Raw genomic sequence first — 22743 nt, 5'->3', positions numbered from 1 at the left:
GATAAACAAAGTCTCTCAGAACCTTAAAATCATAACTGTCAACAGTGACGTGGGTGCCGATATGCGAGTGCGCCGATTGTTTGTCTGATGACAGGAGGTACCTCGTTTTGTCCCCGTTCACCACCGTATCCACCATACCCTTTGCTTCTTTATCCAGTTTGGAGAAGGCAGAACTAACAGCGCGTTTGCTAATAACTGAAACCTCGTTTGGTGCCAAACGGCTCGGAGAGGTCCTTCCCAATTCTGACGGCGCTGCTGGTATTGAGCATCGTCATCTTGCATACCCGTATTATTTTTGCGGGGATACCAAATTCAGACATTCGTACTATGGAATGCAGTTTTGAAGTAAAAAATGAATAAAAAAAATTAAAACTAACTTGAGTATCTAGAAATGGAAATGGATATTAAAAAAAAACATTTTTCTAATAGCGGTCGCTCCTCGGCAGTCAATGGCAAATCTGCGATTGTATTTCTGCCATGAAACTGTAGGTCACTTCATTTGTGGAACAACATTGAGACGCACACCACAAAAAGGGTATATGCGCCAATTATATATATATACATATATCTAGAAATGGAAAAAAACAAATTAGAGTTCAACATAAACTTGTCCCATAAGTATTTTAAATTAAGCCCACTTTACTAGCAAAAATCATCCTGCATTTACCAAGCAGCGTTTTGATGTTTGTTTTTGTTGATTTCTTCCATTTGATTGGAAACCAAATCGGAACTTTCTCCCACAAAAGAAGAAAACGAATGAAGCAACTCTCAAACTGTTATTTTGCAGTCAACTTTAAGTTTGACAATACGAATAAGAAGCGCAAAGCGTGTTGTCATCCTTCTCCCACGAACAAGATGTTTCCCTTTCAAATGTTTCCATGTGGAAATGGACAAATTTGACATCAATCTGGGATTCATACTTTTAATTGTTTCTGCTATTGGAACAAAGTGTCGAATACTGAATGAATATAGGCGAAAAGAGTCGTACAGTTAGTAACATAAATAAGTATACAGGAGCCTGATTTATGGAATTGTTTGAGGCTACCGCTATGTAATCAAAATATTTTACACATGGTAATTGTGTACTGGGATAAGCTTTCATATGCGCCTTAATTTAGCTGTAAATTGTAGGTACCGTTAGCAGTTAGCATAACATTTATTTTTACGTATTGATTAAAAAAGTTAAAGCTATTTAAAGGAAATAATTAAAGTCAGTATAAAAATTTAGGGAAGTACGTTTTGTATTAATTTTTGCGACATTTTTAGTAATGGCATCAAAAGGAAAAGAGCTTTCTGAAGATTTAAAAAAATTGATTATAATATACAATATCACAAGGAATATAAATCATTGCGAGAAATCGGTCGTCTGATAGATAGGAGTTTTGCTGCAGTTCAAAAGATTGTGAATAAATATAAAAGTGCGGGAAGCACCACTAATAAAGAGCGCTGTGGGCGTCCGCCGCTCTTAAGTCCCAGAGAAAAAAGCTTAGTCATAAGGAAAATCAGGACAAACCCAAATATAAGTGCCCCCAAATTGAAATCTGAAGTGATGGTTTGGGGATGTATGGTATATATGGGAAATATTATGGACCGATATGGTTATTTAAATATTTTGAAAAATATTTTAAAAGAAGGCGCTACGAAATTGGGCCTTGGAGGAACGTTTATCTTCCAGCAGGATAATGACCTCAAGCACACATCCAACATTGCACGAGAGTGGCTGTTATACAATGTGCGAAAACATCTGAAAACACCGCCACAGTCCCCGGATACCAACCCAATCGAACATTTATGGGAATATTTAAAGCGGAAAATACGTAAACATCCGATTAGAAATAAGGAACAACTGAAAAACTTCCTTCAAGAGGAATGGAATAAAATACCACCAGCTGTAAATGAAAACTAGGTGAAATCAATGCCATCACGACTTAAAGCGATTGCAAAGTCTAATGGTTATCCTATCAAATACTAGGATTTGAATTTAATTATGTTTTTGATTTCACAAATTAATAATATTATATGATGCACTGTATAGTTACTTTTGAGACATGAATTTTTATAAAGTTTAATATAAAAAGCTATAATTTTGTTCCTTTTAAAAATTTTGCCATTATTTGGATTAAATATGATTTTTGTATTTCATTCATGTAAATAAAACACAAATTTGTTATAACTTAGGTTGTTTGAAGGAATCGATTGGGGGAAAATTGAACATGTATTCGGTGTATACTTACTTCTGTTACTAACTATATATATTAAAGCACCGAGTAAAAAATTAATTTAAAAAAATCATTATTTATTTTTTAATTTTTAATATTGAACGGAAATTGATTTTTCACGTTTTGTTTGAATTTTGCAAGGGAAAATGCATATCTAACAAACTAAGAAAAAAGATCGTCCTGACTAACCGAAGTCCTAAAAGTCAAATATCTCTAAAAATTAGACATTTTCTTTTTGTCTAATCATATTTCCTATTTACGAGAAAAGTATTACGCATCCTTAATATAATAATACTTTTTACATATTTCACGCGCTACAAGCTTATTGGAAATATTTTTTTAAAAGCTTTTCAACGCGGAAGATATAGGAGGCATGCAAAATCTCAACCTTTTAAAATCAATTCCGCGTAGAAGTTAGGGGGCGTCCATAAATTACGTGAGGTGTTTTTTTTTCAATTTTCCGGTGCTCTGCAGCTCTTGTGATAGATGCGAAGTAAATACCGCATGTACTGTAGCATATTTTCTCTAAATCATCACGTATACTTGGACAATAGAGATCAAAAGGCGTGCTGATGAAGGCATTCAGCGGTTCAATCGGTACGCGTATTAGAAATGGAGCAAATGATTTTCCGTCATGTTCTTTAAAGTCCAGAATTATCAAACGTCAACCTGAGTGATAGGGCGTTCGGCTCATAGTGGCGCGAAAACAACCGACGGGCTACACTGTACCGCAAATTCACATTAAATTGAGCTATTTGGTATACAACAAATATGGTGGCAGAAAGTAGTAATGTATAACGTCGAAGTATGAATGAAATTATTTTCTTTTGAACGAATTAGTGAATGATCTTAATCATACTACGATTACGCTTGAAATTAAATCTTAAGCACGTACAATTTTTTTGTTTCAATCAGAAAAAAATTGCGTGATATTTGCCGAAACCTAAAGTAAAGGTTTACCCTTGCCTGCTGAGAGCGACGTTTACTAGAAAACACCTTTTTATCATTTGGTGCTTCACGCCCGTGGTTTCGAATACGATTACTACCGAATGGTAGTCACGCACCTAGCATTTAGCTACGCTGGACGCAGTATTACTATCCCAAATACTACCCATTATATGGGTATAGCATATATTCACATAGTTTCGGCAACCTGTTTGCATACACACTTAAGGGATCCGTTACAGCTAAACAACATATCGCAGCATCCCAGACACCCTCAATTCCAGGCACGTTAAGTTAACACTTTTACGCTGAGTAAAAAATGTGTACCTTTGTCTCTTATAAAGGCAGCAGATGAATTAATAAAGTATTTTTTTTTTGTTTTCGTTATCAATTCGCAGAAATGTGTTTGTAGAAACGCCTGTGCAAATTCTCTTGGAACAAACACTCACAAACACATATATACGCACATGCACGACTGTACGAGTACACGGGTATGTAAATGTAGGCTGAGCCGAGCGCATTCGAAACGACAAGGCTGCACGTTCCAAATAGCCGTCAACTGTGCACTATAATGGCGTAAATAAGCTGGGTTAAACAGAAAAACAATGAAAGGAATAAGTACATATGTAGTTGTTTTTGTCTTTGTAGTTTGTTTTTGCTTTCTTGTTTACAACCGGTTGCGGATAATTAATTTTTTTTTACATTCAGGTTGTTAACTTTTATTCATTTCGTATGTGTATGTACACATACATATGTATATAAATAGTATGCATATCGGGGTGTCTCTCCAGAGCTAGAGAACAAATTGCACTCTACTTTCAACTTAAGTCTCCTAGTGAGAGAAAACATGTAAAAAATTTTCAGATTTATTGATCAGAACTGACCATAGGCAATTTATTTTAAATTTATATTTCTATTATTTTTTAAATATATATGTATATGTAAAAAAAATTCCATTGGGCATGTTCTCGGAATTCTCCTCCTAAACTTTTTTTTCGTTTTTATGGGGTCACCCGGATATTTCTTAACTCTGGAATCGAAAATCCTATGCTCCGTATACAATGACCATAGTTTTTATATTAAGTACATTAAGCCTCGAGAAGGCGCGACTTAATGGTTTATTTTTATTAAGATATATGAGTTTTAAACTCTTAGAAACTATTTTTGATAACATAAAAAAGTTAAAACGAAAATTCAATACATTTTTTTTCACTAGCAACAAAAAAAAAATAAATTAGTAGCAATACATATTATATTAATAAAAATTCAATATTGAGCCAGATCTTTGTTAAAGGAGCAATCGAAACAAGTTGGACATATAGTTCTTGCGTGCTCGGTGCGGAGTAATTTGTTGCACAAAAAACATCCTTTTTTGGTGCATCTATTTTTTCGCCTGAGACACAATGCGCAAAATCCATTATTTTCAGAGGCTTCTAAATGTTCATTGTTTGGCCCTATATGAGATATAATTTCTAAAGTCTGACGACGTACAATATTTGGCTTTATAAGCTCCAAAGCAATTTCTTTCAAAAATAACCTTCTCTGTGTCATGATTTAGGTATTGCATTTATAAATAATCTGGGCGTTTATACCAGCAATATTAATAATTGTAAAAAATAGTCACATGGGCCAGTAGTTCTGGATACCGAATAAGTTTCCTTCATCTGGTCCACAGTATCTACTCCACCCTTTGTGTGGTTATAAAATGTTATAATTTCGGGTTTGATTTTGTCACCCCTTTCATCATCTATTCCGTCGTCGGTATGAAAAGAAGATAACAAAAGTACAAATTTCTTATCTTTCTTTTTTGGAATATGCGAGACAATAGTTTTGTTTTCACCAAAACCAAATAGGTTATGAGGTACTGGTCTTCCTCTTGTCGAAATGAATTGACGAGGAATTTCCTTCTTATTTTTTCTTCATGTACCAACAGCTGTCGTACGTAGTTTTGGTAAAGATCATCAACCAGGGTTATGTACATAAAGTAATTGTCCATTGTTAAATTTCTGCCTGTATTTAATATTGGAGCAGCAATTCTTTTGACGATACTAGCAGGTGAATTATCTAACTGATAAGGTCCAGGTGGCTGTTTTCCGCAGTATATTTCCATTTTATAAGTGTAAAACGTCCTTGAATCAATCAATGCGTTGATTTTTAATCCGTACTTAGCTGGCTTATTAGGCATATAAATTCGGAACTTACACCTGCCTCGAAAAGATTCCATCATTTCGTCAATGGTGCAGTATTCTCCAGGAATAAAATGTTCGGAACAATAGCCATTATATTCTTCAAATATTTCTCTGAACGCTGCAAGATTATCTAATTGGGATCTGGCTAAACAAGACGAATTTTCATCGAAGCAAGTCACACGGACTAGAAATAAAAAAGACTTGATCGACATTGTTGCTCTGAAAATATCTGGAGCAGTTCCATCATCTAGCCAAAGCTCCTTTAAATTTGAATGGTTCTATTTTTTTAATCCAGCCATATACAAAATTCCAATAAATGCTTTCATCTCCGCCAAATCTGTTTCCTTGCAATCCCTGTCTCTTTGGTACAAATCAGTCACTTTTTGAATGTACATACATATTTGTGTATGTTACAAATTTTTCAAGTAAAGTATCTTTCAAAAAGAGTGCGAGGCATTGTGAAGAGGTTATATCGTCTTTCGCTGTGCCCTTAACTCCAGGAAGATGTGTAACTATGTTACAGCGTCTAGTACGTATATTGCGAGTGGGTACATCCATAGCCCATTTTGTACACATATCTTTTCCCAAATAAAATTGCCGCCTTCCTCGCGGCATTTCGACGTTTTCATCTTGTTCAAAACCTGCGTCGGTATCAGAAGATTGTTCGTCGTCCTCGTCATCCAAAATTTCGTGCAACCAAGATGGAATTTGTGAGGTATCATTTGCCAGACGACGACGTTTGCTATTAGTTTCCATTATTTTGTTAAAAACTTTACCTAAATAATTATAAAGAGAAATTATACGCGTTTATTGCAAAAGAAAAATATATTAAAATACTTACGTAGTTAGGCGCGCAATGAGCAAAATGCCGCACATATAGAGTAAACCAGTATCTTCGATCTCTATTCGCACACTACACACTTCGAATGCTTCTTATTGCAAAGACAAATCATTTACTTAGAGCTACTGAACGCCGTTATTCTAGGACTAACGGTAAACATTGAAAATTTGGCAATTTTAAAATTGCGTGATCAAATTGCTCATAGCGCGCCTTCTGAAGGGTTAACCTAAATGTTGTTTGAAGAAATGTATGTATGTGTTAGATGGTATTGCGACCGAAATCTTATGAGGTTAGGTTCGCATTCAGCATATCCAAATATTTACTAATTGGAAAAAATTACTACGTTGGGTGTCACTGTAGTCGAAATATTGCGAAAAATCGCATTTTTGTCTCAGAAGATCATATTAGGAGTATTTTCAGGAAAAATGGATTCTCTAGGTGGCATTGTGATCGAGATGCTCCAAAAATCGCATTTGTGGTTCGTTGTAAAACTACGAAAAATAAATATGTTTACTGTAAATGGCGCCTCTAACTGGTGAAGTGGTTGAGTTATAGAAATCGTTTTAATGCTTTGATAAATCGGGCGTCAAAAGCACAGGATGTTCGTTTATACGCCTTCTATAAAATACCGCGAATATGGATTTGCAAGAATAGAAGGTTATACTGGCCTTCTTTAGCCGATTTAGAATGCATAGCTTCCAATGGAGTTTGGAGTCAGGTATCACTCCCAAAAACTGAACTTCCGATGGAAGCGGAAGAACGTGATTTGGGAAGTCCAAAGTGTGGGGGTTTATATTTTCTGGAAAAATTCAAGAATTGCTAACAAAAAAATGTTTTTTGGAATAGTAGGCTGTAAAAAGTAGATGTTGGAGGAGAAGAACAAGGAAGCATTAGAAAACCGATATATGTATGTAGGTGCACAATAGCAATTTATTGGGCAAAATAACGTGTGAGTTCAAAGACGAACAGCAAAAACGAAGAACTGGCATGCACATACAAGAGAAGTGTATTTCTTACTAAACAAGTTAAATGATCGAGACGATCTAGCGAATTGAATTCGTTCGGCAAGGTATTTGGGCTCACTAGAGTTAATGACCTTGTGTAGCAGCATTCGCCATACCATAGACCTCGCCTGTTGCACTATAAATGCGGCTATCCCACGATAGAGGTCTATTGAAAATTATTCCTAGATTTCGAGGTACATGAACGTCACAATATTTTAACGCACTTTGTAGAATCGAGTGTAGGAAAACCTTTAGTTACGGGTAAATAGTTAGACATATTGTCCCCGGCACAAACAGCTTGTAAACGATCACTGAGGTATGATTTTATTAAATGTAATGCTGTCGATGAGAAGCTACTAAGTTTCAAAGCTGAAAGCTCGCGATTGGCAGTCCCGAAAGCTTTAGAATGATCCAGTAGTGTTAATAAAATTACGCGATCATTGTCAATATTGAGTCTGATATCATCCGATACACTAATTACCGCCATTATACAGGTTCGGTTGGATTTAAAACCAGATTGGTACCGATTAAGCAGCAAATTTCGACTCAGAACAGGATTTATCTGAGCATACATTATGTGCTCAAACACCTTGGACAAAAAAGGTGGTATTACGATAGGTCTAAAGTCCCCGTTCGATTTCCTAATTGAAATTATATTAGCCGGCTTCCAACAGTGAGGAAAAACAGACGTGGTTAAAATGTTGTTTAAGACATAAGTTACTTAAGAGTCAAGATTACGCTAAGAAAAGAACACGAAAAGTTGATAGCCCTGACGCAGCCCATGTTATACACCACACGAAAAAATTATAAGACCAAATACATTTTTAATATTTTTATTATCAGCTTAGGGCTTACAAATTATGTTTTCAATATTTAAATTTTTAATGATAAATGTTTTAAAAATATTCAGAAAAATACACATTTCACGGAATTTAAATTAATTCTTAAGAAAAGAACCAAACAGTGTGAGGCCAATGTTGTTATATTTAAAATAAAAAAAGTTAGAATTCTTGAGGTTGGTTTCTAATTTGGAGCATAATAATTTGTGATGGATCCTCCTTTGATTATAAGTTGTTCAAGTCGACGAGGTATCGATTTGATTAAGTTTTTACAACATTTTGATAATTTTTTGACCATCACACAATAATCGTACTACTAAGGGTTATAGCGCTTCCATTTTTCAAAGCCGATTGAGAAAGTATTGCCCATACATTTTCGTTTGGTTTAAGATCAAGGCTGCAGGCAGGCCATTCTAAAATTGGTATTTTTTCGCTGTCAAAAACTTTTTTTGCTTTGGAAGCATGAACGGTTGCGTTGTCATGTTGGAAAATTCCCTTCCCATCGAAATTATTTTTAAAATAGTAATAAGTATTTCGTTTAGAAGTTCTAACACTTGACAGTATTTTTATGGATATGAAACATGGAAGTATTTTGCCTTTAACACTCATAGCTGCCCAAACTGAAAACCATCTGATCCGTCCAGATTGCTTTTTTTCCATCGGAAAAAATAACTCTTTTCCACTAATCTTCCCAAAATTTGAACTTTTCTGCAAATGTCAAACTGGCCTCTTTGCGTCGTGTGGTTAACTTAGGTTTAGGTGTTCGTTTTGCATTTTCTAAAGTAGAATGAGCTTACAAAATTTGTTGCACACGGGTAGTAACCCCGATACTCGAATATATTGTTTCAGCTTATTATGCATTAGCAACCAAATTGTTATTATTAACTGAACTAAAAAATTTATTACGCGCCTTCATGGGTTTAGAGTATTTCTCTGAACTTTTCTCTCTTTTAGTATTGTTTTTTTCCTCCTCTGGCTGCTTTTGCACCAGTGCTGGATACGATGCCAGCACATGATTGGCGGATTTATTTTCCCCATAAAGAACTTGTAAGTTCCATTGGAGTATACTCCAGAGTTAATAAGATGATAATCCAATCTGCAATTCTTTGGTAGAATTCTTATGATGAATCTGAAGTTACTTTTAATTAATTTCATATAATCTTAAAATCGGCTTAGGTTGAAGCTGCCTATCATTGATTTTGTTTCGATACTCTCGGATCCTCGATAAACTGAATTAGAGAGGAGAAGTTACCCTTTCATAAGCCACAAAATGGTCCTGGACCAATAAGTGGGAAGGCCGCCCCATTCCTGGCTAATTTATCTGCCATTTTGTTCCCAGTAATTCATATGTACCCTGGAACCCATAAAATACGTACTTTGTTATTCTGGCCTAAGATATTTAGGTTATTTAGCTTCTCAAGACATTCCAGCACCAGTTGTAATGTAGCCTGGAAAGACTTGAAAGCCTTGATTGCTCCCTGGTTATAAGTAAGGATAGCTATAGTTCTGTTGTTATAGTTGCATTCAAGGTTAAAAAGAGCGCAACTTTCTATTCCGTAGACTTCCGCTTTAAAAATAATTTTATTCATGCCTAGAGCTTCCGAGTATCTTTTTCTCGGTCCGCAGACACCTGCCCCTGCACCACTACGAGTGATCAGCCTGTGTACCTTGTTAATATTATATATTCTGGTTTATCTTATTGATTTTAGATAACCCTTCTTAAGCCTTTTTATTGCCAACAACCAGATAGAGCCGCTATGCATTTAGCAGTTCAATCTGACTATTTACAAATCCTGGCTGAGTTCACTTTTTCTGCGATTTCTTCCTCTTCCTAAATACGAAAATATGGTTAAGCAGTAGACATTTGGGCCGAACGAGGAAATCATCAATGAAACAATTATGTATATGTACGAGTATATTTTGAAGGTCTCGAGGAATCATATTATTGGAATATATACATGCATATCTATCTGATGGATATCTTCCTTACTTTATCAGGGGTGGATACGTGAGATTAGGTTAGTACAGGGCATTTCAAATTGGCATGAAGTGTCGCGTTAATCGCATTTTTTAAACGAATGCCTCAAAAATATTGTGTCAACATTTCAAGTCGATCGGAACGAAATTGAGCAATTTATGAGTATTTGAACGTCTGTTGCCTCAGGCCGATTTTCTATGCCTGCCTGACTTTAAAGCGGTTTTCTGAGAATTGTTAGTTTTGAAGTCTGTGTACGCCATACCTCAATATATATTTGGTTTAATATTTCTTAACATAATTCATTTTAAATTTGTATTTTCTTATTATGATCATCATTAATCGCTATTGTAAAATCAACGAAAATTTTAAGCTACTTCAAACTTTCACTTTATTGTACTAAAATGTAATGTGCTATAAAACTGTGTACCCACTTTTTTAATTCTGATTAAAAATTTTGAAATTTTGATGAAAGTTTTGTCGAGTTTTTTCTAGACTTCAATTATTATACAATAGTATTATTATATTTTAATAAAAAAATAATAATTAAAACCAAAAAAAAATAAATAAATATATAGAGATAAAGATAAAGGTAAGAGTCGAAACTTGTCAATGAGTGGTGTCTTTATAATATTTCGGAGCGAGTATTTCTAATAATTATAGCTGTTCGGCACTGCTTTCTATAATGGGCATAAGTTGATCTGAAATCGTGTTTTTTTTTTTTTTTTTTTTTGTACTTAAAATTTCCTGAAGTTAAATCCCGCATAAACTTCAATTAATATTGGACAAATCAAAGGAAAAATCACGCTAGCAGCACCTTTAAGACCCTCCAAAGCGAAATATTCTTATGTAGCAATAACTGGACCATCGCTCTAAGGGATAGGCGGGAATGCTGAGAGTGCTCTGTATTTAAAAAAATTGATTGAAATGCACATTAATGCAAATTAAAGTTGTCCTACATAAATCGGTTACTCAGGCAGAGGGCTGAGAGACTAAGAGTTAATTTTTGCTTTCTGAATTGCAGAGAGAATAAAAATATCCTAAAAATTATGAATAAAAAGCGTAAAAATGACGATACGTGTATTAAATATTTATTTTTATTTGAAGTATGTACAAATGGATATTTTTAAACATATTACTTTGTTTCTTTTTCTTACAGAGCCAGTGTGTGCTAATCAAGGATTACAAAATGTTGCCGGATATATAAAATAATACTTGAGTGCAATAACTCGCAGCTACGGGAAATATGTAATAAATATAATAAAAACGAAAGTGTATGCCCGAGTATTTCAACAATATCAATTCAATTATTTCATACGTTGCTACTCGAAAAAAATGCATTTAAAGAATGATAATGAAATGAACTCAAATACGAATGTAACTGCAGCGTTGAACACGAAACCGATAACAGCGAACCGAAGTGATTTTAGTTCCACATCAGCCAGAAACTCGATAACAATAACATCGTCAAATTCGTCGGCTGACAGTTGCGCCTCATCAACCGACTCTGGTGTAATTATCATCGACAATAAAAGAACATGCAACAACAGTGTAGACATCAATGGTACAAGTGGCAATACCGCGAAAGATAACAACATCAATAACGGCAATGACAGTGACGATATGCGAAGGCGCAGTGAAGAAAATTTGAAATCAAACAAAAATATTACAATAAACAATCAAATTGATAACAATAGCATAAATATTGAAAATGTAATCAATTTGCGACGGCACCGGAACTCCTCAAGTAGCAGAAGCAGCAGAAAGTCTTTCAATAATTGTTCGCCGGCAGTGTCGATACGCAGCAATACCATATCGATTATATCGATCGATGAAAATGACATCGATTCGAGTGTTGTCGACTCAGACTCGGACTTTGAGGGTCAAAATAGTAGCTATGTCGTTAAGAAGCTTGGACAACAAACAACCTACGAGCCAAATCATCCCAATTTGCCGAATATCAATAAGGGTATGCAAGTGCTAAGTCAGACGATAAGTCCAGGTGCAATGCCCCCAACGGCCGGTCCGCTTTCTGAAACGATACTCAATGGTGGTACACTCTCTCCACCTCTACTCGGACCCCCTCCTATGGCGCCGAACACAGCGCAAATCGGTAGCATTGCACTCTCAAACTCAACAGATGTTACCTTCGGCGATAAGCATTTCTACGAGGGGCCAGTGACGATACAACAGTTTCTCATTGATAGTCGCGATAAATGGAAAAATGGTGAAGAGGGTGGAAATGATAATCCAAACTTCATAAATGCTTCTGATGCGGGTAAGTGGTGGTCAATTAAGATTGCAGATAGGTAAAGAGTATTTAGAACAAAATGTAAATTAGTTAGAGTTAAGTTGTGTATGTAGTCAATAAAGGGTGATCGGATTGGAGGTATCTTTCCCAATAGAGTTGTTTTGACAGATAACGCGTGACTGCTGTCAAACTAAATACATAATTCTTTTCAGTTTTCACCGACGTTGCATCATAAAAAGATGCTACGAAAATCGAGGCTCTGTAAAAAGTGTTCGTCTCGCACTCAAGCCAACCTATGGTGTACATAACCGTTCAGCGATGAGGCCCATTTTTGGGTTTAAGGCTACATCAGTAAGCAAAATTGCCGTATTTGGGCTGAAGAGCAACCAGAAAAACCAGAAAAGAAGAATAGCCAGAAAACAACCGTTTGGTGCGGCCTATGAGCTGGAGGAATCATCGCTCCATATTTTTCCAAAGACGAGGCTATGATAAACGACCTTTTTATGCCTAATACTGAAGCCAGTGATCTGTACAATATTCCAAAAAAGACGGCGCCGGCGCTACTTGCCGTACAGCCCGTAATACAATTACAAGTTCTCGCAGTTACTTCACCCATTGGTAAAGTTTTTTCAAATTCTGCCGGTAACAGATTCCATCCCTTATTACCGTTCTTCTCCGAATTTTCTAAACTATAAGTTGTTAACACACAGCCTATTTGCTTCGCAGCTTCCACTTGTGAGTTATAAAGGATTTTCCAATAAGAGGTGTTATTTTGATATTCAAAAAAGAATACTATTTTTTAATATAAATGATCGGATGTTTATTTCAATTTAAAGAGGAAGGTATGCCGTTAACAGTAGAAAATAACATCAGGCAAATGACCACCACGACCACACTTACAGGACAATATCCTTTTCATGAAATTTTCCATAAGCGAATTGCAAAGTGGCTGCCCTATGTCCTCGATAGCCCCACGAATTCCATCTTTGAGGTCTTGAATCGACCCTGGGTTGTTAGCGTAGACGTTCTCTTTCACCTGGCCGCAGAGAAAAAAACACAAGGTGTTAAATCACAAGATCTCGGTAGCCAATTGTGATCACCTCTTCGAGAGATAACACGGTCCGGAAACTTTTCCCGTAAAAGATCAATGGTTTCGTTGCTTGTGTGGCACGTAGCGCCGTCATCAATACCATCCAATTCCGGCCAAAAAAATCGTTAATCATCTCTCGATAGCGATAGATAACACCTGTTATTGGAAACCCCTTTCAGTTCAATGCTTTCAGATAGTGTTGGTTATGTTATTTTGCCTGCGCCAAATCTTGTTTAATCTTTTATTTATTTATCAGTCACTGATGAGCTGCACTTGAAATTGATATACTTTTATTATGAACGATTTGAATGTCTTTCTCGCGGAAGTGAGCTGCGATTTAGCTTTTGCTTGAGTTTTGCTTATTTTCTATAATCGCAGATCTAAGCCCATAAGCAGCAGTGGGCCGATGCCCTCACAGTCACGATAACTCATAAAAATGAAAACGCTGAAGAGGGCTTGGCATTGCTAGATCTCACAGAAGTTAAGCGTGCATTTGTAATTTAGAAACACGCACATATGTATGTATGTATATGCACCTATTGAAGAACCTTTTATACCATATAAAATAATTAAAAATCGTTTCCATGTACACCTGTTTATATATGCATTTGTATGTATGTATGTATGTATGTATGTACGAAGCATCACTTGCTTCATACTTTCTGGCTCAAATGGTAAATATTCTCATGTATTTTCTCAAAGCTTTCGTTGTTTTTGTGTGTTGCTCAATCATACCCGTACTCCCGTACATTTTTTCATTGGTTGTTATTTTTGGTCGTTAAGTATTTGCTGTTTTCTGATGCATGCACACATGCATATGTACGCCATAAAATAACACACCTCTTCTTTTACGTTCTACTGGAAAAAATATTAAATTAATTACTTACGTCCACATACTATACTTCCACACACAGGCATATCGGTTTTGTTTGTTTACGCGGATGTATGTTTACAGAATGAGGCAGCAAATACATTTGTTTGTTGAAGCCGTAAATTGTTGGTGAAATTTTGTGCTAATGAAATGCGAAAATGCTAAATAGAGATTCTGGCTCATCACCTTTAAATCATGGAGATATACATATGTATGTGTGTATGTAGGAGTACGAGTATAAGAGTAATAGGAAAATCTAAATGGCCCTCATTGATTTATGGATTCTGTGTAGGCAGACGATATTTGGAATGAGTACTTCCTCAAGGTTTTTTAATATGTAAATTCTAACATATTTGTGTATGTACATATGTATGTGTGTTTGTACGTACTTACATATTTGAATAATTTCTTTCTGCATAGATAAACACAAATATTTAACTCCGTGTTAAAATTTATTTGCACATTAACTGTAGTTCACTGTAATCATCAGGTGTCGCTTATTCGGCCGCAAGAGACCGATACTATTTTGGACCAGTTATGTGTGCGAATTCGAGGGTCACATGATTTTCTTCGTATTTGGGTTTCCTATATTATCATCTTTACCCCTCGAACGGAATTGTAGTGGACAGCGGGAAACTACTCAGAATTGAAGCAGGGACGGATTTCTTGCCGTCCATTATTTTAGATTTGCTTAAACATTAGATTCATTTCTATTTTCTCAGTCGAGTTGAGTACTCAAGGTTGCTTTTCTGATCACTTGATGACAATTTCTTGTTTACAGGCGACAACAGGCAAATAACTAGCAAATAAATTGAATTCGCAAAAGGTTAGGTTAGGTGTATCTGGCTGATCTGAATAGATTTCACAACAGGGTCCGCCACTTGAAGTGTAACCAATTCAAAAGGTCAGAAATTTATTTTGGAAAATTACTTTTATTCAATTCAAAGTAAGGAATGGGTGAAAAAAATTAAGATTCAATTTACTTTTGCCCGATATGACCACCCTTCGCCTTGACTATGGCCTTGTGATGGTCCAGAAACGAATCGCAAGCTGCTCGAATGTGATTTGTAGGTATTTTAGCCCATTATGCGGACCTTGTGCTCCAAAATGACTCAAAGAGAATAATCCATTGGATTTGAGAGCCATTGTGTGGACGTTATGAAGTTCGGAACGTTGTTTTTTAGTCATTCTTGGTGCACTCTAGTTTCGGTGCCGAGTCCTGTTGAAACGTCCATGGTCTGCCACCGAAATGTTTGTCTGCCCACAGCTTCAAAGCAATCTCCAGAATGCTTTCCCGATAATATTTCGCAATTTCCTTGACGCCAGGTTCGATGAAAACGATTGGAGAGGGCCCATCTGCGGTTGCAGCGGCCCAAACCATTACCTGTGGCGGATGCTGCCTCCTGGTGGCCAATCGATTACTCAAATTCTCGTATGAACGGTCAGTCAAATAAACCCTATCGTTTTTGGAGTTTACGAATTGCTCAATTTGAAAAATTTTCTCGTCAGAAAACACAATATTCGGAAATTGCCCGTTTTGGGGCAAGCGAAGCAACTTCTTCACTTTCTCAAGGCTGACCTGTTGCTGCTTTGGTGTGAGATCATGCACCCCAAATTAGATTACGTTGTATTTATTTGGAGATCTTATCATGCAGTCCATATAAATTGTGTAGAGAAAGTTCAATACATTTTTTTGCGTTTCGCACTCCATTCACTCAATTTCTCATACCCGAATCCATCATACAAATCTCACTGTCAATTGATTAGTATTTTCCCATTAAGTGACAGAGATACTCTTCAGGCAGAAGTGACAACCTTTTTGGATTTTAATCTTGCTGAGATGAATCAAATACTGAAAATTATATTGGAGCTGAATGGCATTTGGGCAGTAACTTCAGACGATTTACTGCTTTAATGGCATCGGCCTTTCAATCGAAATATTTACACTACTTAAAGTTGCAGTCTGAATAGTCGTCGAAGAAATGTGAGCTTCCAGTAGCTGTCATGCTGCTTTAAAGACCTTACACCTCTTCAAAAATAATTCAGCAGTATAAGTTAAGAAAAAGTACATTGCAAGGTCGAATTAGCTTGAACTTAAGTGGGTGCCGTATTCTTCTAGGCTACGAACTGGCTGATAAATTGATGAGCAGTGATCATTTGGAGCGTCCAATTGGACCGGAGCTACGAGTCCTGACAGCACTGGTTAGCAGCATAAAGGTCCACATTTTCATAGAAAGCATTATCATCTTGAGAAAAATTGGCGAGAATATATGACTAGAAAAATATATAGCTTTCACAGGAATAAATAGCATAAAAATTCATTAGTACCAGAAAGAAAATTAAAACAATTTGTGTAAATGTAAAGAGTTTTTGGACCACTGATAACTTTTAATCTCTAAAATAAGTTTGAGATATCAGCTTCAGAAAAGCATAGGAATATACCGAAAAAGGGCAGAACAGAGCAAAACTTCCAACCTACTGCGAAACATGGAAGAAGATCGATAATGGTCTGAAGATTTTACACAACTTCTAAATTTACGGTACATGCATTTTCTGACACCATAATAATTAAAAAAAATTACTTCGAAAATACTCAACTATGCCAAAAAAATTTAAATCAACGCGACTTTCAAGTAATTAAAGTGATTTAAAATTTTGATAATTTTTAAAATTTTTGTGAATTTTGTACATAGTTTGAAATTTTGATTTATAAGATCTTTGTAATGCAATGAACCTTATTTAAATAAAGAATTAACTCTTAATTGAGCATGAAAAATCTTGCGAATGTTGTAAAAAGATGAAGTGACTTAATTATCTACTCTTATAGTAGCTTCTTAGGACTTTTTTCATAAAATTTTGTGTAGAATCTGTTAGGAACGATGTCGAAAAAGTAGTTCCATACAAATAGTTTCGCCCTAATGTCATTGGTATAGGATTGTATGAAAGAATAGTGAGCAACGATAATAAATTAGCATATACAGGGCGAACGATATGAAGTGTTACCAACTTCACACTGCTTGTATCTGTAAAACAGCTCATGGCATCAACGTCAAAACTGTTCTAATGACAGTTCAATATATTGTTTTAAACCATCAAACGCATTTGCGTCTCAGTTTTGTTGAATTTTTTTTTTGTGATGGAATTCAAACGTAATAGTGTGATTGCGTTATATTTGGCTGGAAAATCACAACCAGCCATTGTTCGTGAGCTCAGTCACCTCAAAGTGAATAAAATGTTTGTGTATCGCACTATAAAACGTTACAATGATACCGGTAGCATTGCAAAACGCTATGGAGGTGGACTAAAAAAACCGCAACAACCCCAGAAATGGTCCGGAAAGTGAAGGCTCGACTTGAACGAAATCAACGTCGAAGTGGCAGAAAAATGGCCAAAGAACTGAAAATATCGCAAGACAGTATTCGACGCATATTGAAAAATTAGCTCAAGATCAAGGCTTACAAGTTCCAAAAAGCACACGATCTTTCACCCCAGCAAAAAAAAAAGTTCAGTGCGAAAGAGCAAAGGAGTTGTTGCGCTTGCACGAACGTGGTGAATTTCCTAACACTGTGTTTTCCGATGAAAAAAATGTCCCAATTCAGCAGTTCAAAACGATCGTTTTTACTTGACCGAACGCTCATACAAGAATTTGAGCCTAACTATGGCCACTCGAAGCAATTTCCCATCGCAAGTAATGGTTTGGGCTGCAGTGACCGCTGATGGACGCTCTCCAATCGTTTTTATCGAGTCTGGTGTCAAAGTAAATGCGACTTATTAGCGGGAAAATTTTTTAGAAGCTGCTTTAGAGCCGTGGACACGCAAACATTTCGGTCGTAGACCATGAACGTTCCAACAGGACTCGGCACCGTCTCATAAAGCTCGCGTGAGAATTCGTCCACACAATGGCTTTCGAATTCGCCAGACGCAAATCCGATGGACTATTCCATCTGGTCCATTTTGTTAAAATTGTAATCACTTTTGAACAATTTTGTCTTTGAAATCAATAAAAACTAATTTCACACAAAAAAGTTATGGTGTTTTGAATAGGTAACACTTCATATGGTTCACCCTGTATATATATATGTATATATATAGTTGATTCTGATTAGTTGCACTTAATTCGCGAGATAAGTAGTTAATGCCGATTGACGCCACCGCCTGTCTATGATATAAGAGCTAAAGTTAAGCCGGTTAACGAACGTTTCAGATGACCGTTTTTTTGGTTTGATACATTCAAACCAATGGATACGATGGTTAAATTTAATTGACTAGGTTATAAGTTCCTTCTTTGAGTATCCAAACTATATAACGCGCATTGAAGTTTGATATCGTCTACTTGAACCAACAATTTTTAATGCCCAACTACCAATTCGAGATCGATTTTAAGCGAACAAAATTGGGTACACAATACTTTTCATAGCAATTCAAGTCTATTACATGCATTGTTGGGCATAGGGCAATAAATAATTAATATAATAAACGGATAGTTAAAACACTGAAAAACTGATGGTTTAGTAATAATGAAACCTTTGTTTTAACTACCACTAAAAATTAGCGGTAGTGCAAAATGCCCAACCCTGATTACCTGCACGCTTTTAAATTGAACCTCATAAATTTTTTATAATGAATATTGTTAAAATTTTAAAATCAAGACTAATTGTATGAGTCTACGAAAATTGTTTTATTTTGTTCCTTTCAGTGCATTTATAGACACGTGGACTGAAAGGAGCAATTTTTTTTTTATTTGTTTTTTTGTATTTGATTTTTATTTCATATAAGAATATACAGCGAAAATACGCACAAAGACCAATTTTTGGGGAAAATGTACCTTTGCTTTCACAATTTCAATAATAGGAATTAACTAATTTATAATTTGATTAATGAGATAGTAAAAATTTCAAAGATTTATAGCAAAAACCCAATACTCCAATCGGTTGATTCATTTTGGATTTTTTTGAAATTTAAAAATTAATTTGGTCGCGGGCTACGAACATTCGACTTCCGATTAATATTTTTTTTTTATGGTGGTACACTGGATATGTTCACAGTTTTAGCAATATAACATGTTTAGTTTGTTTGTGAGAGGCATAAATAAGACAAATGTATTGCATGTTCGGCGATTTTCTGCTATCGAAAAAAATGGATCAAAGAAGTCGGATCAAATTTTGTGTAAAAAACGGAATTAAGTCCCTAAAAACACTTGAAATGTTGGCAGTGACATACGGTGAGAGTAATCTGCGTCAAAAAAAAATTTTACAAGTGGTACAAGCTTTTCGCGGAAGATCGTGAAGATGTGAATGACGATCCCCGTTCTGGACGTCCCAACATATCATCAACCGATGAAAATGTTAAGAAAGCGATAAAAATTGTTATGGAGAATTGGTGAAGCACATTTAGAGGAGTTTCTGAGGATGTCGGCATATTGGGATATTGGTTGGCTCATGCCATGCAATATTTTCAGAAAATTGCTGAATTTTGACCAAAAACAACGTCGCATGAGCATCGCTCAGCAATTGTTGAATGACGTCACCGATGATCCAGATTAGCTTAAAAGGGTCGTAACTGGTGACGAATCATGGAATTGTTGGATGATGTCAACGATGATCCAGATTTGCTTAAAAGACATCGAAACCAAAACCCAATCGTCCCAATGGAAGAGTCCAGAAGAGCCAAGACCAAAAAAGCATGCCAAGTTCGATTATATGTCAAGGTTTTGCTCGCTGTTTTCTTCGATTACCATGGCGTAGTGCATAAGGAGTATTACCTTGAAGTTATGCGCTGTTTGCGTGAAGCAATACGAAAAAACGCCCGGAATTGTGAAAAAAAAGTTCATGGCCTTTGCATCATGAAAATGCACCTCCTCGCTCATCTTTGCTTGTGAGATATTATTTGGCCAAAAACAACACCGTTATCATGCCTCAGCCACCATATCCACTAGATTTGACCTCCTACGACTTTTTCCTGTTCCCAAGAATGAAAATACCCATTAAAGGACGGTGGGGCCGAATGACTGCCTTAGTATAACTTGGCCGTTTTGTACGAGGTTGAGTGTTCCCATATCGGCTGCTTTTCCCGAGCTAGTTCTTCATTTAGTTCCGTTTTCAGAAAGTAGAACAAATACCTGCCGTAGCGAGCTTATCGGCTCTCTCATTTCCTTTTATTCCTTTGTGTCCTGGTACTCAGTAAATAGTGACCTGCCCACTTCGGCAAAGTTCATCCATTTTGTAGCTGCACTATTGAACACATTCTGAATTAGTGCAAGGAGCCATAATTGTTTATATAGCCGCTTGACTATCATTGAAAATGTTTGTCCGTATTAATAAGAGTTAGTTCCAAAGATAGCATAGATTTCAGCTTGAAATATACTACAGCAATTAGGGAATCTCAAAGACTTTTGGAGATCAAATTGGGGGTAAAAGACGGCCGCTCATTCCGCCACTTTGGACCCAACCGTAAGAAATTGTATGAATGAATGAATGGTATGAGGATTCTAGGCGGCCTCGGTAGTCTAGCGTAAGTGCACTAGTCTGCCATCCCAGAGATTGAAGGTTCGAATCCCACGTAAAGCACGGTTCTCGCACTTTTCCAAATTTACCTACTTTTCCTGTTTCTAAAAACAAAAAAAAAACAAAAAAATCCTCCAATTCCATTCCTCAACTCCAAAGAAACTTATCTTTTTCATCCTTACTCCCGCACAATAGTCTGCGCATTATTTGTATTGTGGCTGCTAAAAGAAACAAAAAACAAAGAAAAACACACAGTTACACATTGCATCAGTGGCGCCAGCAAGAGGAAGCGGGCAACCGCGGTAATAGCGCAGACCCAGGAAATTCAGCGAAGTCCTCAACCATCTGTGCGATCCTTCTGGCAGAAAAAAGTGAAACACTGATGTCGCTCCTACCAGTAAGAAGGCGTTGTTCCTAAGCAACGACAGGTGGCATTCCCATTACTTAGGACTGGTAGTGACAGGCTAATCACCTACCCTGTCAGAAATCAAAACAGATTAACGAAACCAACACAAGACTAAGTCTTGTCGAGGCCCTATGCTCCCGAGAGGAGTGAACAAGGAAAAAAAAATTGGTAATACATCTATACTATAAAGGTGAATGTCTGTACGTTGTCCGCGCATCACTACAAAAATACAGCACCAAATGACGTAAAAATTTGTATACATTCATATTTTCACCCAATGAAGGTTATAGGCATGTTTTTATGATGGAACTCCCTTCCCACAGCCCCCAGGCCGCGTCACCACTCTCATTCGTCACTAATAATCGAATATTTGCTTAAATTTTATCTAAAAAATCTTAGTTTTCCCTATTTCCCACTATTTATAGCACACTTTAGACTTCATAATCCGCACAAGCTGTTCAACTATGACTCAAATGCAAAGCTCAAAAACGGTTTGAGATAGAAAATTAATAAAAATAATTTTGCTTGATATTTTTCTGATTGGTTGTTTTGATTTTATTCAACGAGGCATAGCAACGGATGCCGGGTATTGTAATATTATGGTTATTAATAAAAAATTATTTTTTATGAAATTATTGTTTGTAATTCTTTTATACACATATCCTAAATCCCTCAAAACTACTCCTACGCGAGCGGGGCCGCGGGTTAAAGCTAGTATATGTGTCTTGCTTGCATTATCTCTACTCTCTATTCAGATTGGAATTGAATTATGAAACTTTGTTGACTCATCCACAATTAAAAAAAAGTAAATAACAAGATTTTAAATATAATTAAATATAATTTGTATACTAAAATAATCAGCCCTTTCTATTTGTGGAACATCTTTAGTACATAGAAATAGAAATGTAGGAGTTATTATATTGCAAAATATAATACAATCAAATGCTGTACTCAGTTTCTTATCACATAACCGCAAGGTTAATCGTGTTAATCCAGTATTTTTTACTTCGTAAAATATTCTAATGCAGGTACATGAAATCCCTATAATTTTGGGTATTTTCTGCACACACACATTCACATATGCCTTACTTATTAAGTAGTAAACAACTTATATTTCCAAGCATGCAAGTGCTAATCACTAAATTTAAGTTCTGATAAAATCTATTGTTATTTCGGATCTTATCTTATTTAGCACTTAACTATTCAGTGGTATTTAATTGAAATAAAGCAAAAGCCAGCGCGAAAATAGAAATAAATTAGACAATTTAAGATTTGCTTTTCTATTTTAATTGAGCTTCCAAAGTGTGTATGCACAGCTCGTATCAAAGATAAGTAGGTATGTAGTGATACTCGTAGTACATACCTATTTTAGTGCGATGGTCCGATTAATCCATCACTATTTCGGTGTACCAGACGCTAATATAATTTTTTTGTATTGAAATAGAAACAATGAAAATAGCAAGAGAATACCAAATACGCTGTTTAAATAAATAAAATAAATAATTGACGCATACACTTCTGGCGTGTGCCCGAGCCCCTCCTCCTATTTGTGACGTGCGTTTTGATGTTGTTTCACAAATGGAGAGACCTACAGTTTTAAGGGAACTCCG

At 36.0% G+C, this 22743-nt stretch overlaps 1 protein-coding gene across 4 annotated transcripts in view; it reads left to right on the top strand.

The window, feature by feature from the left end:
• LOC128861739 (peptidoglycan-recognition protein LC-like) overlaps positions 1-22743 on the top strand; it is a 41169-nt gene that overhangs the window by 2678 nt on the left and 15748 nt on the right. For all 4 annotated transcript variants that reach the window (XM_054100106.1, XM_054100108.1, XM_054100107.1 and 1 more), the window contains exon 2: positions 11172-12290. In XM_054100106.1, coding sequence (XP_053956081.1) covers positions 11348-12290 — 943 coding nt within the window. In that variant the 5' untranslated portion in view covers positions 11172-11347. The remainder of the gene's footprint in view (positions 1-11171; positions 12291-22743) is intronic.

Source organism: Anastrepha ludens, chromosome 4 (genome assembly GCF_028408465.1).
Source record: "Anastrepha ludens isolate Willacy chromosome 4, idAnaLude1.1, whole genome shotgun sequence".
NCBI classification, from domain to species: domain Eukaryota; kingdom Metazoa; phylum Arthropoda; class Insecta; order Diptera; family Tephritidae; genus Anastrepha; species Anastrepha ludens.
This window is presented reverse-complemented; position numbering and strand designations above follow the sequence as displayed.